Source organism: Falco punctatus, assembly GCF_963210335.1.
Source record: "Falco punctatus genome assembly, chromosome: 15".
In the NCBI taxonomy this organism is placed as follows: Eukaryota; Metazoa; Chordata; class Aves; order Falconiformes; family Falconidae; genus Falco; species Falco punctatus.
In genome coordinates this window covers 20,731,957-20,750,211 of record NC_137595.1, presented here as the reverse complement: position 1 = coordinate 20,750,211, position 18,255 = coordinate 20,731,957, and the positions used below count along the sequence as shown (strand labels likewise).

Below are 18,255 nucleotides of genomic sequence, written 5' to 3'. Positions count from 1 at the left end.
TTTCAACATTTTCTTTGTTAAATAACTTGCTGCTTAAAATTTAATACACATGTATTTTGAAGTCATACACTTATTACTCTGCATTATATGGCTGCGTACATCCTTCACATACCAAGATGCATGCAGTTTTGAGTTGTATCAGATTGCTGAACGACTGTGTAAATAAGGAACCCTCCCTATACATTTCACCAATCATTTTCATAAACTAGAAATTTCTACTAGGCCATTTTAAAGTTTCCTCCCAATACCTGTCCCACACATTAAGTAACTTCACCTCTTTGGACTTCATAAATATATCAGGTTTCTTGAAAGTGAACTTCAGTCTTAAATCAACATTTCCCACATTTTTTCAACATATTGGTAAATTTCCTCCAAAGAGCTCTGAAGCAGGTTATTGAATCACTTTCCAAGTATTCACCCTGCAGCCAGACTGGCTCTATGATGCAAATGATAACACCTCCTTCAGGCCTGGGAAAAAAACTTAAAATATTCCGATGCCCTCAGTATTTCTGCTGGGCTGCCTGGTTTTGAGCAGCAGCAAATAAAGGCAGGACTAGAGGTAACCTGTAAACACCTGGGAGCAGAAGGATCAGTAGTCCCATGGCAGCTCCAGCTCTCACACCAGACTTCTATTGGTGAAGACTGCACTCATCCACATACTGTACAACATCCAGAAAGCTCTTTCCGGAGCAAATCTTGGTATCTGGCAACTCTGATTTAATACACTGATCAAAGTAATTTCAAACTGTGTGATTATTCTCAGAAAATGGAAAAACATGCTTGGGCCACAGACTGCTTTTAGATGTTGCGATACGAAAGGAATTACTAGTGATTATGCGATCAAGACAAAAGCATCTCATGTTCAGATGCAAAAACTACCCCTGAAGAGTAATCACGGAAGTCCTATGTCCTGGACAGCCAGCAACTCCCTAATTGCCTTATTTCCCCAATCCTTCACTGACATTCTTCTCTGCAGTTTGCAAAGTCTGCTAAAACCTATTGCTGATTTAGCTCTTTTAAGAGCCAAACAACAAACGGCATTAGAGAGTACAGTAGGACTGGCAAATGACCACAAGGGAAAAAACAACTACCTAAGCTACAAACACTGGACATAAAAATACCTGACACATATTTGTAACTGTGGCTCTGAGACTATCAAGGCGTTACAGGCAAATCCAATGTCATGAACACATCTGGATCACATACAAAAATACCATCTGCTGTAAAATATTTCATCAAACTGAAGTATACAAAGTGTAAGCGTACAAAGTCCCCTAGACTGCATTGCTACACTAAAGCACAACAGCTCTGCCAAACACTGCAAACCTCCAGTAAAAGGTGTAATTAACCTGAAGAACCATAAGCACGTACAAATACACTCTTCAAAGGTGATTTTCAAAGTATGTATGAAAGCTCTCTTCTACAGGATTGCAGATTTTCAAAATACTGTGCCTGTCACCCCAACTTCCATAAACAAAGCAAAGCTATATATACTGCAGCTGGAGTTCTTAAACACTGCCCACATGCTGTGCACCACAAACAGCCAAGGCTGCAGCTTGTTTTACCTAAACAGTACATACAGTGCATGACCACAGTGCCTCTGATCATCGAGAACATTGTGTTACTCAAAAAAAAACCCACAACCAACAAAACCCCACCAAAATCAGAAAGCCACAAACCCCAAGCTTCTCTTGAGCCTGTTCTTTGCAGAGGAATCTAGGGGATCTAAAGAACCTGAAGACGTTACACCAGCCTACGCACTCCAGAACTATATCCTGCAATTTGCAGGTCAAGAAAGATGATCCTCAGGATCAGAAAGTCCAAAATAAAATTTAACTAAATTAAGTCAGAGGAGAACAGGATTAGGTCTTTGTCACGTAACTTCACTTTTTGAAAAACCCTGGGTAGCAATGGTTTACAGGGAAGATGCAAGAATACTGAAGCCATCTGACCCAGCAGGGCATACCTAACGCTAGCAGAGTAGCATTCACCTCCTGCTAGAGTCCCTCTGAAGATTTTCTCTTGAAGCACATTTCAAATCTCCAAAAATATTAATGAAAGCCTTCAAGACAAGTCAAGTCTGCTATCTTACAGAATCCAGGTGCACAACCTATGCCAAACACCAACTAAGATGGCAGATGTGAACACTACCGAGAGTAAAAACTACTGAGACAGCCCATTCCAAACGTAAGTGTCAATACTCACAGCTTGTCAGCAGGATCTTACAGCGTTTTGTTTGTGAAGTGCCTGACAAGGTCATAAAGCTACCTATTGTTACCTGCAGAGCATGAATTCAGCTATGGCACAACAATCTTAAGACATCTTTCATACAGTTTGGAATTCCCGTACACTGATATACTGACCTCTCTACGCATGGACATATCTTGAGCCCTCGGGTCAGGCAATAGGGCTCCCCAGTCCCATGGGGAAGCTTCTACCACAACTGACCAAGATGGAAGAGGATGGTGAAATGGCATTTCCTCACAGATGTTTTGAGGATCCCATCCTCACTGTAGGAAGAAAATAACCTCTTTGAGAACCACCATCACCACGCTAAGGAGACTGCCCTCCAGGAAGTAAGTGCATCCACATTTGGAGCATGGGAAGAAAGATTCAGAAGGAAGTGCTGAGCAAGTGCTGGCTGCTAACGTGATCTAGACTGGCCGGTCACATGCTGGGAGCACCAGGCAGAGCTCCTGTTGAGTGAACCTGATGGCCAAGAACCGCTCCTGGCATAGGAAGGCCCTGACTGACCCCAAGTTGAAATTGGGTCTGATCAATTCCCATGCCTGCAGAAGTGGCAAGTTAGATTTCTCATGATTTTGCTCAAGTCAGAGATCAGAAAGGTTCACAGTAATTTGTTTCACTGGCCAGCTGTCCTGAGATAAAGGTATGGGAGTATCTCCCTCCTCCAGAAATGAGGAAACGCAGCATCAGAGGCCAATGACAGGGAGACCCAAGCAGCCCTGCTTTTCTGAGGGCCTTTTCAAGCATAGATAAGGTCATTGCCCTTCTTTCTTCTTCAGAGTTCTCAAACACTTCTCTTTTTTCTCTTCCCCAGAATCAGAAGGAAAGGTTCTTCTGTCAAATGTCTTCTGCTAAAGGAGTACTTGGGAACAGACTGGGCAGCAGAGCAGCAGGACAGGGAACTCACCCCAGCTCCCTGCTCACAGTATTTGTGGTGATGCTACGTCTGGCCAAATGCAAAACCTCAATTTATGATGATAGGTGCTTGGAAACAAGCAAATGCGAAAGGGATTCAACATTCCTGACTACCCTGAACGGTACTAGCATGAATACTGAGATGCAGGGAATTTAAGAAAATTGGTTTTGATCTTTTACCTCTTTTGAAGGTCAAGGGCATAAGCTTCTTCTGAGGCCTGCAATGATTATACGAGGCCCAAGAAAAAGAGCTTTTGAGAAGAACTTTTACAGCAACTGCTTGACTGATCGGTTTCAGAAGCAACATTTTAAGATGGGGACTGAGCTTCATCTAAAGACTAACGGAAATGGTAACTTCCTCACTACGCAACTTTCAATATGGCAGAAAAGCCACCTGTATCAGACCGAGAAATATGGAAAATTTTTTTAAGAAATACTACAATATCCTGGTTTAAAGATTTTTGCAAAGCAGTCTTCAGCAGTGTAAAGGAGAAGGAACATGCGCTGAAGTGACAATGAAGGCTCGAACCTGAAGATCTCAGGAAGCAAAGAACAGTAAAGCCAAAGAAAAGAAATAAAGAAGTGAAAAATGGGTTGAAAGTATGCCCTGTAGTTAACTGCCAAGGCAATGAAGGTTTCTGGTCTTAACTGCTTGTGATGCACAAAGACTCAAAAATATGAAAGTACATATGGACAATTACTGAAATAGAAAACAAATGCCCCCTGTCCCTCAACCTGGAAAAGTCTAAATTGTAACAAAACATTTTACATTAAAACGCAAACCATCTGACTTTAGACACTGGAAGTCTGGCATAACCAAAGCCAACCAAACAAAAAAGTCCCAAACCATAAATAAACCTCTGCTTTATCGATGCAACAAATTAACTGAAAAACCACTGAGGAAAATAAGGAACAACAAATGAATGAGGAACACAGTAAAACCCACAGTCTGCTTCAGATTATTAAACTGTCTTACAAACATAGCTTCCTGAAGCCTGTATCCTACCAGCTTTTATTAGCTTGTTCGGAGTTGCAAAAGAGCTACACATCACCTACAACTAAATATAATCTTTTCACATGTATAACAATGATTACCTAATCTAATTTTAGATATTTTAAAAGCAGAGAAAGCACAGGTGTGTATCACAACTTTCACAGCTGTATACTACAAAACACAACTTCTTTCTCAAGACCTTGTTACAAAATGTTTATCTCCAGCAACCCTCATCGAGTCACTGCCTAGGAAACAGTAAGCTTCACTATGTTCTGAAAGTCATTAACTTCTGCTGGACCAACTTTTGAGAGTAAACTACAGATCAGAAAAAAGACTTTTGTTTCTTACCTGTAATGTTTTCCCCAGACCCATACAGTGAGCAAGAATGCATCCAGAACCAGGAGATGTCTTTGTTTTTTTTACAGATTCACAACAGCAATCCCACATGAACTGAACACCTGAAGAAAATATTGAAAACTTTCTTATTAAATGTTCATTTTAGTAAAGTTCACAAGAGATAGGTGTGATCCCTGTAACATCATAGTAACTCTTAGAAAAGCAGCGCTCAGGGTAATTATTGATACATTTCTGTCCAATGGGTTGTACATGGGACCATCTTTTGTCTTGAACGTAATTATATTCACAGTTTTCACTGAAGATGTGGCACCTGGGTCAGAAAATATTACTGTGCAGACTGCAGATGATTGTGATCTTGGGGACAGGGAGAAAAGAGGAGACAGAACAAAAAGTGGCAAGGACCTCATGAAAAGACTAAAATGATTCTCAGTAAATCAGCAACATTATCTGATACAAACTCGAAAAAATTCTGCCAAGACAAATCAGATATAAGTTCTATGCTTAAAGAGGAAAAAAGTCAAGTTAAGAACTGTGACAGCTGAAAAAGGAAAGGAAATGTATGCTACATTAATAAAATGCATTAACAGCATGAGGGTCTGCTGGGTGGTTTTTTTTGTTCTTTACAGTATTTATTGGGGAGTTGTGTTCTACTATGCTATACTCAGCACAGATGATGCTTCAACTTCACTGCTGTGCCTGGTTCAGGGCACCTCCCTTTAAGAGCTGAAGCAAGTCCCGAAGTTCCTTACTGAAATGGCTGTAGATTATGAACTTTGAGGAAATTTTAAAATAACAGAATGAGCTGTGAAGAAAATTACAATTGGTTATTCCCCTTTTTTCCTTCTCCACTAGAAACAGAATATAGAAAGAAGCTGGCTTGATGAGCAGTCATGTCAGGTATCAGGAAAAAAAAAAAATCTGTTAAGAAAGCCAGGAAAATACAGAGAGATTTTTAAAACTTCACTGAAAACTGCAAAAAGTGAATATACTAATTCCTCAATAGAACAGGTAAATATAAATTTGATTCTGCCCTCAGTGTAGAGAACTGGGTGATTCTGAGGACCCTTCCAACTTTACATTTCTAAGGTTCTTTGCTTGTAAAACAACAGGTATGGCTGATCTCATTTACTTTTGTTTAGCTGTTCCAAACATAAAGCATTAAACCTGACATCCTGGCATTTGCCTGCCAAGGAGATTTTCTTAGGATTCTAATTCAGGTTGCATAAGGTGCTGCGTAAGTGGAGGGGGAAAAAAAAATTAAATTCTCTTTCCTTACCATCTACTTGGTGTGGTTTCAGTCTGGTAACTATACTCCTGTGAACCTGCACCAATGGTTCTTTGGTTTCTTCATCTTCATCTAAAACCAGCTTAGTTGTAATAGGACATTTCAGAGGTGAAGCATCTTCTACCTCTATCACCTAGAAGCAGAAACAGGGCATCATAGGAATACTGCACATTTGAATAATACCAAGCATTTTACAGACACCAGCTTTAGTAAAATTGGAAGTCACCATTTATTGAGTAAAGAGAAACCTTAAATTGTTCACTATGCATCACAACTTACTTTGGGAGAGCGCTTTTCCCCAGTAAAGCAGCAGGCAACTGACACATACTTCTAAAGACCTCTGCAGTCTTGAACAAAACTTACCAGCATTAATCTGCAGGAAACTACAGATAAAACTTGTGGCTTACAAGGTTACAGAGATTTAATTACTTATCAAATTAACTAAGGGTAAATATGTAGTCTTAAACATCATCATCAATTTCCTAGCATTTCACAAAGAAAACAGAACATACCTCTCTCAATTTCTCTCTTTCCCGTTCTCTTTCCGCTATACGTTTTCTTCTTTCTTCTTCCTCTTTCAGTGCATTTTGTGTTTCTGTTCTAAGCTTATCATCTTTAATAATTTTTCTTATTTTCTTCCTGCCTTTTCCAGGAGATTTTGAATCATCATTGTCCTCACCCTCAGAATTACTCTATTTCAAATTAAATAAATAAAGCATTAGGAAGAAAATTATGGCACAGACCATCAAATGCTTCATTTTTAGACAAGCTCCCAACAATATGCAGGTGGCGTTTAGCTTAATAAGAAAAGATACTTTTTCAAAACAAGTTAGCCAGCCTGATGAACTATAATGTATTCTGAGGTATTAAAGATAAGCCCAGCTATGCAAAGACAGCACTAAAGGTACTGTTATCATTTTATAGTAGCTAGTGACTATTAATAAAGAACTATTTTTCTGTTCCAGTAGTGCTAGATCAGATCAGCTATCACCTAGTCCACACAGGAAAATAAGCCCTAATACTAGGAAAGCCTTAACCTACTATTTGTGTCATCTTCTACAACAGGAAATAGTTTTAGTTAAACATGACCGTTTTTCTCCGTAACAGTGCTGTTTTATGAATTGTAGCATTGACTTAACATTGAGAAAAGTTTTAATTTTTTACTGTACTTTATACAGAGTTGTTTGAGATCTAAGCAGCTGGCAGAAGAGACAGGAACTCCTTTTCCTATTTATTAGTTCAAAACACAGTACAGTACCTTATTGTTGTTTTCACTAGAAGAATCCTCTTGAACCTTTATACGCCTTCGTTTCTTTTTCTGTTTGTAACTGCGCTGGTTTTCTTCCGCCTCAGCTTTCTTGGCAGATCTATGAAAAAACACAGGCAGTATTACTGATTAACAATAATCATTCATTGCCTCACTGACAAACAGTAACAAAAGTACATGAATTACATTGCTAATTACCACAATATACCCGGAACATACTCTTTTTGTGCAACCAGGAGTTTACTTCTGAATTTCTTCCTCTCCCTCAACTCAGGGGACTCACACAGCAACAGTCTATTTCAGACAACCCTGAAGAATCTCAGAATTGTTTATTCTTTTTCTACTGCAATCCATCATTCCTCAATTGACATTTGACACATTTGGCATAAAAATGCTCATTTTTTGTTAAATCTGTTTTTCATACTGGCTCATCAAAATGCTGTATACCACATATTGTGCTACAAATTAAAATTTCTCATATTTGCTGCCAAGTTAATTAGCAGATACCAAATTATTGACAAAGGTTTTAAGGACCTATCCGAAGTCTTTAACTTTGAGATGGTGAAAAGTTAAAGACTTTGGGTAAGTCCTTAAAACCTTTGTCAATAATTTGGTATCTGCTAATTAACTTAACATTTTTAACAAAATGAAACCCAGGATTAAGCATAGTTAAGTTTTACTTATACCTTGTTCGTGGACGTTGGTCGTCTTCAGACTCGCTGACTTCTTCACTAACCGCAGATTCATGAAACTCGGAGTCATTTGAATCATCACTGCTCACTTTACAAACAGAAGTATAATTTCATGTTGAATATTATTGCAAAGTTAGCAACGTTACATATCTTCTAATTATACAAGCTGTTTAAGAACAACAAGCACTGCAGAAGTTTGTTTCAGACACTGTAAGACCCATTAAACCCACTGACAAGAAGCAACAAGTATATAAGGGGTATGGCGTAGAAAAGCTTAACATGTAAGCACTAGCTGAGCCGTGACAGATGGCATGTTATGCCAACAAGACTTGAGGTCTTTATGCATTAATACATCTTAGTTTACAAGGAAATGACAGAAAACATTACATGAGAAAGTGTCACATTTCAAAGACAGCAGGCAAGGAGGAGAGAACAAAATGGGAAGAGCGCTGAACAAACAAAAGATGATTTTTTGTTAAACAGAAACTTTTGTTTCAAATGTTTTAGATGTAATTTTATAATCATACTTCACAAATCATGCAAACGAGCCTTATTTACTAACTATATATGCAATTATATTACTGTATTTGTGGCTGGAAGTTTCTTCAGGTAATGCAAGTTTAAAACTGACTCAAAAGACAATTAAAAATACACCTGAACTAGCAGGTAATACTTCTATAACTACTTTTAGGAGCTATCACTCGCATTTATAGGCAATTAAGATCAGCATGACATTTAGCACCTTTAGAATTTCAGTTTGACCTTCAAGACAGTGGAAAGCGTAACTATTTTATGAGTAACAAGGTTTAGGAATTGTTTTACATACATGGGGGAACATAATACTGGTAAAATAGGGCTAAAAAATAACAAGCTGGAATAAACTATGTTGTTCTACCCAAGACTAGTCCGAAGACTTACGCTGAGGAATTCTGAGAATTACTCTGGCTGCATTTTATTTGCACGTTGACACTGTAATTTACAATTACTGATCTTGAAAGACATGTTGTTGGTAGAGTTATAATTCAGTAAGGGAGGAAAAGCATGAATATACATTCAGACAAAAATGAAGAGTTTTCATGAAGGAAAACTATAAACAAAACACATTGCATCTTTTAGTCTATGGAAAGTCTACGGAGTCTGCAAAAGATGGCTAGCATTAGTGCAACACAGAGCAGGAATGTACCGTGCACCCCTACTTGCACTGGTCACAAAATACTATCAACACCTACACTGACCAGCATGGCAGTAAGCATTTATCTTTACTATCGTTCTACTCCTCTGTTCAAAAGGACTTGTTCCGACACCCAACAATGAAAATGACAAATCAAAGTCAGGCACCATTTCACAGTGCCATCTGGTGTTCAGCTAAAGCTTGCAACAGTTTGAACTCGGATGGAGACATGTCTGATGCACAAGGGCGTACTAACAGTCCAAACTAAGGAGAGACATTACATAAGGTTGATCTTCACAAATTAAGACATGCTGGCCTTGCCACTGTTATTTAAAATTAATATTCTAAGACTAAACACGATTAACCCAATTCAGAAGATACACTAAGTGGAGAGTGCTGCATTTGTATTCAACAGCCTCAATAAAATTATTTATCAATTATTCACAGATAAGTGAATTCTAGATTTAATACATTAAAGTTTATACAGAGATTTTAAAACTACAGAGATTTCAGATCTCCATTCTGATAGGCTTTCAACTTATGTTATAGAAACAAGTACATGTGAAAAAACCAAAACAGCTGGACTATGTACCTTTCCTTCTATTTCTGCGTTTCCCTTCTTTTTTGTCTTTTGGTTTCACCTTTTTTTCTTCACCAGACTCTCCATCACTCACTGTCAGCTTGTGCCTCAGCAGTCTGTGTCTGTATCTAGGCTTCTTTGATTCTTCTTCCTCTGAATCCGATTCAGAATTATCTTTCTTCTCATTCTCTTCTGTCAGAGATAAGTCAGTACATGCACACTGGTCATTTTTTTCTTACTTAAATTTGCCAAGAATTAAAATCTGTATTAATTTAGGCTAAATTCTGTGCTTTTCCAGGAAATAAGGGGGCAACAACATACCAATGTTTCCTCAAATTTTAGGTATTTTATGCTGCCCGAACACTTGGAATGTCTGTTCCAATAACGGTGTATGTTAGACAAATCTTTCCCATACATTTGCAAGTCTTACTGTTCTGTACAGATTATTCCTCACAAATCACTAGGACTTTTGAACTGGTTACAAAAATCAGACTATTAACAAAAAAATACACTTAGAGAAGAGCAAAAAAGATAACAATCCTCATGACCATGTACATTGGACTATTTGGCAACTACCTATCAACATCGATGACTTTTTTTGTTGAAAACTGAAGAAACTTTATGATCATTTTCCCCAGTGACCTTTGAAATTATGACAGGTGCTACAGCACCATTTTTTCCCAGATACTTTTTGGTGCTCACCATCATCTCCTGCGTTTTCATTTTGCTTTCCAGTTTTCTTTTTTCTTTCATCCGATTCATCATCTGAAGATGCATCCTCATCAGAGGAAAGATTGGCTTTAATTTCTTCTAAAAGCATTTTCTTGGCAATTCTTTGAAGTAAAACAGAAAAAATTATTTATTCCATTGTTCAAGTAAATCTATGAATGATCAGTGCAATCCTATACCATTCAGAACTTAAAAAAAAAGGGGGGGGTGGTTTGAAAGTTGAACAAAAAAAAGACATGATGAAAAGTCATTGTGGCAACACAGGATCTATCCACAAAAATCTCATGTTAAAATATAATGCGTTAACTTGCTTTCAGAAAGCAAATCTGCATAATGCTTCTTAAAAAAGAATTTAAATGCTTTAAGCAAGACTGGAGATGGGTATAAAACGTACAAACTTTCATTTTATTCATGGTTTGTTTGGATGAACTCTCGTCAGTTCTGGGACAGCACCTATATGTATTCTATCACTAACAAGAACATGAAGATGCTGCAGACCAAACCCTAACGCTCAAATTATTATCCCAAAAATGGTTATCATGCTTACTTGATTTAACTCAATGTGATTAATTTCCTGAGGCACTGAATCTACTTGACCAGTGTATATGTAAACTAATGGTTTTAAAAACAGCATATCACTGAACGCACGTTTTAAACCAGGAGAAAAGGATTACTACAATATGCATTAACGTACAGGTTCAAAAAAAAAGAAAATTTATTACCCTACCTCTAAATAGCTTGCTTTCAACTGTGTTTACCACTCTAATTGCTTGGGCCCACCCTACTGCAAAATAGATGCTGCAGTAATTGAAGCAATTCATGTCGTCTCAAGATGAACTGATACGAAGTGCCTCAGGAAAAAAACGCACACTGAATCCCTCCTAACTACAAGCACTCGCCTTACAGCAACGACAGCAAAAAAAAAAAAAAAAAAGGTATGTGTACATACACATACACACAAAAACATTTTATCAAATATTATGGGACCTAAATTTCAAGGAAAAACTACAATCTTATTTCCTGTTCCACCAACTGTTTGCTCAGCTTCTCAGTTTCATTTCAGCCCAAGAATGTTTTCAGATAACGTACAAGTTACTATGGAAAAATGATTTCTTTACATGCTTTTGCAACATAAAAATCTTATATGAATCTATCCAAGGCAAAATACAAAATGATATGTGAAAAGCACAGGAAATAGTGGACTTATCTGAGAATTCATACTTCCAAGGGAAAAAAAAATCCTGAAACCATGAAGCCAGGCCTTCCTCAAGCAAGTATCAGAAATATTATAGTTTCATTCCACAGTCGTCAATTTTAAATTTCGGGTTTTTTTGTATGGGTCAAATCTGGTCTGTCTTGCCTTTGAGGAGAATTAATGTATACTGTATATACATGGTTCAGAATGGGAAAGTTTTCATACCAGTCAAAACAATAGTTCAAAACCCGTGAAACTGAACCACAACCTAGGCCTCACTGGGAAATGGCAAAGGAACAGGGATTTCTTAAGTACAGCTTCTTAGGCATTAAATAATTGTTACTTACACACAGCACTACAAAATAGGTTTTAAGGAATCTCTATTTCATTTTTCAGCATTCAACGTCACTAAAACAAAGGAACTTTTCAAAGGGAATTTTCCCAAAGTATCTTTCCTAACACTTCACACAGGATTTCCTGGTTTTTTTGGTGGCAGTATATTCAGTTGTTATTAGAAGATGGAAGTAAAATGGTTTAATAAACAATTCAGATTGCCCAGCGTCACAGTTTACATCAGCACCCAAAACACCCACACACACACTTTTGAGAAATGGCTTGCAAAGAAAAAAACTATTAAGTTTAAAATGCAGTACTCTTGGTAAGCTTTAGTTCTAGATACATCAACAGATCACAGTGTGAACCCAATGAAAACTTTACTAAAGTCATAAAGTAACATCTTCATCCAAATGTTTTTTGCATTAGGTCCTTCCAGGACTTGGAAAAGGGTCTTAGGGAGGGGGTTGGTTTGGTTTTTTGTGGGATTCTGTTTTCCTGGTGTGTTTTGTTGTTTTTTTTTTAAAACCCACCGAATCATGTGTAACAGCAACAGGAATATATAGCTTCTCATATAAGAAATTAAGCCTTATTTCTTCCATCTCTTAACGGTCAGAACTTTCTTCAAAACAAAACTGCTTGGCACAGGTTGGCTCCTCTTTAAAAGCTTTTAATGTAAATTATTAACCTTGAATTCTGCTCCAGGAAATGCAGACAGCAGCCGTTTAGCTACTTTTCTTGTTTAAAAAAATAACAATCACCACCAAAGTTTTGCTTTGGAAGAGGGGAAGGAAAAAAAAAAAAGGCAGAAACACTAATAAAAAACTGCAAAATTTCAATATTCAATCCTGAAAGTATTGCCTAGTAATACTGCCTTTGACTTACTTTAGACTGTCCTCAACTGCATTAGCAAAGTGAACACAACTTGCATGCGTGTAACAATACTTACCTTTCATACAGGTCACCTTTAAAAATTTATTTACATATTTTTAAACAAAGGTTGGCTTTGGTTCTTAACAAATGATGACATACACATTCACTTGTTCTTTTATGAAATATTTTTTTTGGGGGGGGGGGGAGCAAACGTATCATTCACCTAAAAATACCATGCACAACATCTACTATCCATAAACAGAAGATGCTGTTATTTTCCTACTAATCATCATCATAACCACCAACCAGACTGGGTAAACTTGCAGGTGATAATTAATTCTTAACAGTAATATTAAGAAGTTATTACTTTTATACTCCAATAGAAAATCAGAGATATCCTTTTAGCTAGGATAAAGACTCAACTGCTTTGAATCAAACAGATGGAACTGTTTAGTGAAAAAAGGTACATTCTCTTCAATGCGTAATACTGGCATGATTTTAGGCTAAAAATGTCAAACATTGTTGAGATGTTCAGAATTTGAAAGATTCCTATTTTTAATGTAACTACCTATTTGATAGGAATTGAAAGTGTAAGCAATATCAGAAGCAGATTAAGACTTGTAAATGCATCTGACATGACTAATATAACAAATGGCATATATGAATTAGAATAAATTAAGTCCTGGACTCTTCAAACTGGTTTTAAATTAAATTATACGTGGCTCAGGATAATATATCACATTTCTATTTTAAGATATAAACCTACTTAGAGTGACCAGGTTTCTAAGCTAAGAAACTACATATGCTAGCTTTAATATTTTGATATTCACATTAACATCAAACTGCAAGTACCACGGAAAAACAAGCTATGATAGTGTGAAAACTCCCTAGCGCATATTCTTCCAGAGAAACCAATAAATATCAAAAGATACCGTAATATTTACTTGGATCAAGGTCAGAAAAGACATTCTTGGCCAACGAGATGTAACAGTTGAACACTATAAACAAATTTAATTAAGAAGCATCAAGAGCTGTATGACTTCCAGCACAGGCCTTCAGGTAGTAAAAAAAAAACCCATAAAATCTCTGCATTTCATTCATTTCTGCCACTGATCTGCTGTAACCCCGAGCATGTCATACTGTCCCTCTCCTCCTGATCTAAACTATCGTGAGATTTGTATAAAGGCCATTTTCCCAACATGTGCCTTACAGAATGGGACTGTAATCTTAACCAGGGCAAAAAAAACCCCAACTCTAGAATAAAGTAACAGTATATATGTATGATTTTACATAAATCAGGATTTAAACCTATTTTACCTTTGTAAGAATGACACCAACAATATACATTTTAAAAAAATGAATTGGTTACTATGTATTTTTGACTTATGCTAAAGAAAACATTTTTAAGAAAAGACAGGCAAAAGTGGAAGTTGCCCAGGGGCTGCTTAATCACAGTATAGGACTCCTCTGAATTATCCTTCAGACACTGCAGCAAAAATGCAATAGTAGGTGCAACCTCTCACGATGTGGAGTTAAATTCACATAGTAATTTGCACCATGCTTTTTTGTGAATTTTAAGAGTGCCAATACAATGCACTCATTTATAGATTGACAAAAATCTTGGTGAGATAACGCCACTGTGAAAATAATTTTTCTTCTTAGAAAGTCAGTTTCAAATATTAGTTAATTATCATGATGTATTACCACCAATTAGGTCATATCAACTTACACTTAGTGTTCATAAATACCTACTAACTCTATGTAGAAATAAGGTTGCCCAAAACAAGGCTTTGGGCCAGGGAGGATGTTTTTATGCGGCTAATAAAAGCCACCTTCTTTCAGCTGAAGCACTAGTGAATTAAATGGGCCTTTGGTATATTACTAAAAAATTCAGAACCATTTAAAATATATTTTGAGAGATTAATATTTGGATGAAATGTCATACACATTTAAAAAAAAAAAGTGAGACCTGCCAAACACCTTGTTCTAAATACTGTACTGCCTTTGTTGAAACAGTCCGATTTTCAAGCTGTCAAGAGTTGTATTAAATTAAATGCTTGGACAAGAAAAACGTTTTACAAAAATTTATTGCAACCATCAAATACTTGAAAGGCATTCTGCATTGAATACACTATTAACTTGTTAATAAACAAAACTACTGCAAATATATTAAACAGTACCATTTAAAAGATCAGAAGGACCAATAATAAATAGTTACACAGCATAAGATGAAAGCATACAACACTGTATGTCATATTAAGACCCACTTGGATATCGCATTTTGGTAAAGATGATTCCAAGACTATTAATATTCATGTCATGCACATCCAAAGGTATGCAAATAACAAGAGCATCTAAACTAGAGACTTGCAAACACGAGTTCCCATACTACAAATACCTCATAGGTACTACATACCCTCTTTGGCCTGGAAGAAAATAGGCAACTTAATCTGAATAGTAGGTAAACTATTTAAACACTTTGTGTTGAGTAAACAGAAGAACAACCTTTTAACTTCTTGAAAGTTGTTCCATCTTTTTACATTTTGTATATCTGATTTTGGTGCCAAGTACAATTCATGATGGATGTAAAATTAGACTGCAGTTACCAGTTAACAAGTCTGAAGGTTGACAAAACTGTTTATTGACAAAATGCCTCCCCAACTCATTAGTATATATTCAAAATATTCCCTAAATAAAAACTTCAACAAAGATTCAGTTCAAAAACAAAGTACAGAAACTGATTTTTAAACCCCAAATTCATATTACCGATTTGTTATCAGTTGGGTTAACTCATTTCCCATGTATACCTCTTAAACTAATAATTAAGATCTGTCAGTAACATTTGTAAGGTAAACACTGAATTTTGACAAAAGTATATTGGCTTAGTTATCAACCAGAAACACTTACGAAACAAAAAAGAAAAGGAAAGAAAAAAAAAACACGGGCTGAAATTCAAGAGTAATTTTTAAAAATCTTGTATTAGCATGTTCTACTTACAACCCTGTGCTGTCAAGTCCCCAAAAGAGCATCTTTCTTTAAAAGCTGAATTATTTGATTAAATTTGATGACCGAAAACAAGCAAAAACTACATCAGCAGCAGTATTTTTGATGCTAAACTGAGGTCTGTAAAGGATATTAAAACAGTGTTTCTAGGAATTTACTTCAGCCACAGATCAAAGCATACAACTCTGTGAAACAAAGATACCATATTCTAAACTAGTAAGGCTCAGAAGAAGAAAAGGAAGACTCCAACAGCAACTGTGCAAAGCTATGAAGCTGGTCCCACACATGAGATTATTCAGCAAAAAAAATCAGTTTCTGAAATACTGTGTAAAAATTTGTTGAATAACTCTTCAGTCTAACTAAAATAACTTCCAAAAAAGAAACTGTGGCTTGTAGTTGAGCAATACTTCAAGTTATGCGCCCACTCATTAAGAAACAAAGCTTTTACATTTTCTAGCCAGGCTATTTTTTATAACTACAATGGTACTGGTGAAATATGACACGTCTTAACTAACTATACCTTACATAGATTAATTTTTATTGAACTTGAAACTGAAGCAATAAATATAAGCCACAATTCTGAAAAGATCTATGCAAAGACTTAAAACGTATTAGTCTCTTCAATACCAGTTGAGCCTATGCACAGTACTCATAGAATCATAGCCTTAACTATCACATTACTTACTTCAGGTGTTCTTTAGTGGATTAAAATTCAGTTTAATTAACAGCTGAAAATATCTAATACTGTTTTCTCCACATTTGTGTTTTCTCTTTATTGCGAAAAGGTGTTTCAATTAAAAAGCAAATTCTTAAAAATTTAAAATTTAAAAAGTAACAGTAATAACCGAGTTCAATCTGAAAATATTTTAGTGCTGCACACTGCACAGATGCAAATTTTTACTTTCTATTCATGGAAGTAGCTTCACTTCACATTTATCAGAAGTAGGCTACCTGCCTGAATGAAATACTTGTCACAAACCTCACAATTTCAGTGGGAACATAAAATGGACAGCGCTGCAGTGCTTTTATAACATACCCTATGCAAGGTGTGTTAGCTAACACTTCTAAAAACTTTCTTTGCATTTCTGGATTTTGGCCTCTGTTTTCTGGCCCCTTGTTCAAACTTGCGGGAAGCCCGTGAGCGAGTCTTTACAGGGCAGGCAGTCGTGGTTTTTACAACCTGCTTGCTCTTCCGTTGCGCCGGTTTGCGCCCACACCTAGGGTGTGTTATAATCTTTTTTAAGTCCTTACGGATGGTATCATACCTATTCTCAGGATCGTCATCATCATCATCTTCCTCCTCCTCCACTGGAACAGCCCTTGATTTAGTCTCTCCCTCATCTCCTGGGGGAGGAAGGGGAAACAAAAAACCAGAAAACATCAACACTTAATAGGTGTAAAACCAACAACAGACAACACAGCATGTGAACTATTGTCTCCATCAAGAATGCCCCTCTAAAAATACCTTGGGCATACCATCGCTTCTCCATCAGGAAACAAAAAAGCCAGTTATCTATCTTGACATGTACAAGTAAATATTTTTACTAATAAAAGCATCTAGTTTTTTAAGCAGCACTTTTATCCATGTTATGCTTGCTACTACACGCACCTTGCGATTCTTTCCTTATTACATACTGTGAAATTGTGGGGTTTTTAGACCAAAACTGTATACAGAGACTGAATACTCCTACCTAGGATTCAGAAATTGAGCTTCCCAGGACAATTATTAGGTCCATTTCAGAAGCTCTGCTACTGACTTTGTGTAAATTGAAAAGGAGGTCCAAACAAATATATTACCGTCACTTATGAAACTTAGGAGCTACCCTGCTGCCATTAAGTACTCAAGAATAATAATCCTTGCCTATTTTTGCTTTCAGAGTATCAGATATAATACATGTACATGTGTTGTGTATGTGTGAAGACTTAAGCTTTGAAAACTACATGAGCTACCCTTACTGCAAGTTATCAAAACCCAGCTGCACTACATGGATACAGTCTCATACGGAAAGCATATCAAAACCAACAGCATGGGACACGTAATAGCGGAGGAAGAGCACAGTATGACACCAGCCTTCAAGCTCCTCTGCACTCTCCTGGCTGAACCGAGAGGAATTCAGATTTCTACTACACTCCCAGGCCTTTCCCCTTTCTCTCTTTCTTCTGACTCGTGTGTAAGTAATTTTACTCCTAGTTAGTAAAATAAGGCTTAGGAAAAGAGACCTCAACATTTTAATGAAACTAGATTCCCTTATTCTTAATTGCTACTGCTTGTTTTCTAGCTAGGTGGGCTGGACTAAGACGAGGCTCGCTCCAAGCTGTTTTAACGTACACCTGTCCTGGAATTGCCACGACCACGATGTCTGACAGGACTGTGTAAAGGTCATCACAGAAAGTCCCTCACTCTTGGGCTTAAGAAAATAGAAGTAATTTGTTGGTTAAACCAGATTCTAAGTCTCATTCAACGATCAACCTACAGAGCTTGTTCAGACACAGAAAAGACTCATTTATTCACCTATTAAGCCAAAAGCAAACTGAAGAGAAAGGGTAAGTTTGCCTCCTCTTAAAAAAATACAACAAAGGCAGATTTGAGTATTTCCAAGGACAGGGACTCCAA

The 18,255-nt window shown here is 36.8% G+C and overlaps 1 protein-coding gene across 4 annotated transcripts in view; it reads right to left on the bottom strand.

The window, feature by feature from the left end:
* Window positions 1-18,255, bottom strand: part of ATRX (ATRX chromatin remodeler) — an 86,467-nt gene that overhangs the window by 36,997 nt on the left and 31,215 nt on the right. For all 4 annotated transcript variants that reach the window (XM_080365397.1, XM_080365398.1, XM_080365399.1 and 1 more), the window contains 8 exons: window positions 16,907-16,985; window positions 10,211-10,341; window positions 9,521-9,700; window positions 7,752-7,845; window positions 7,057-7,165; window positions 6,311-6,490; window positions 5,790-5,931; window positions 4,505-4,614 (listed from right to left, as the gene is read on the bottom strand). In XM_080365397.1, the coding sequence (XP_080221523.1) occupies window positions 4,505-4,614; window positions 5,790-5,931; window positions 6,311-6,490; window positions 7,057-7,165; window positions 7,752-7,845; window positions 9,521-9,700; window positions 10,211-10,341; window positions 16,907-16,985 (1,025 nt within the window). The remainder of the gene's footprint in view (window positions 1-4,504; window positions 4,615-5,789; window positions 5,932-6,310; window positions 6,491-7,056; window positions 7,166-7,751; window positions 7,846-9,520; window positions 9,701-10,210; window positions 10,342-16,906; window positions 16,986-18,255) is intronic.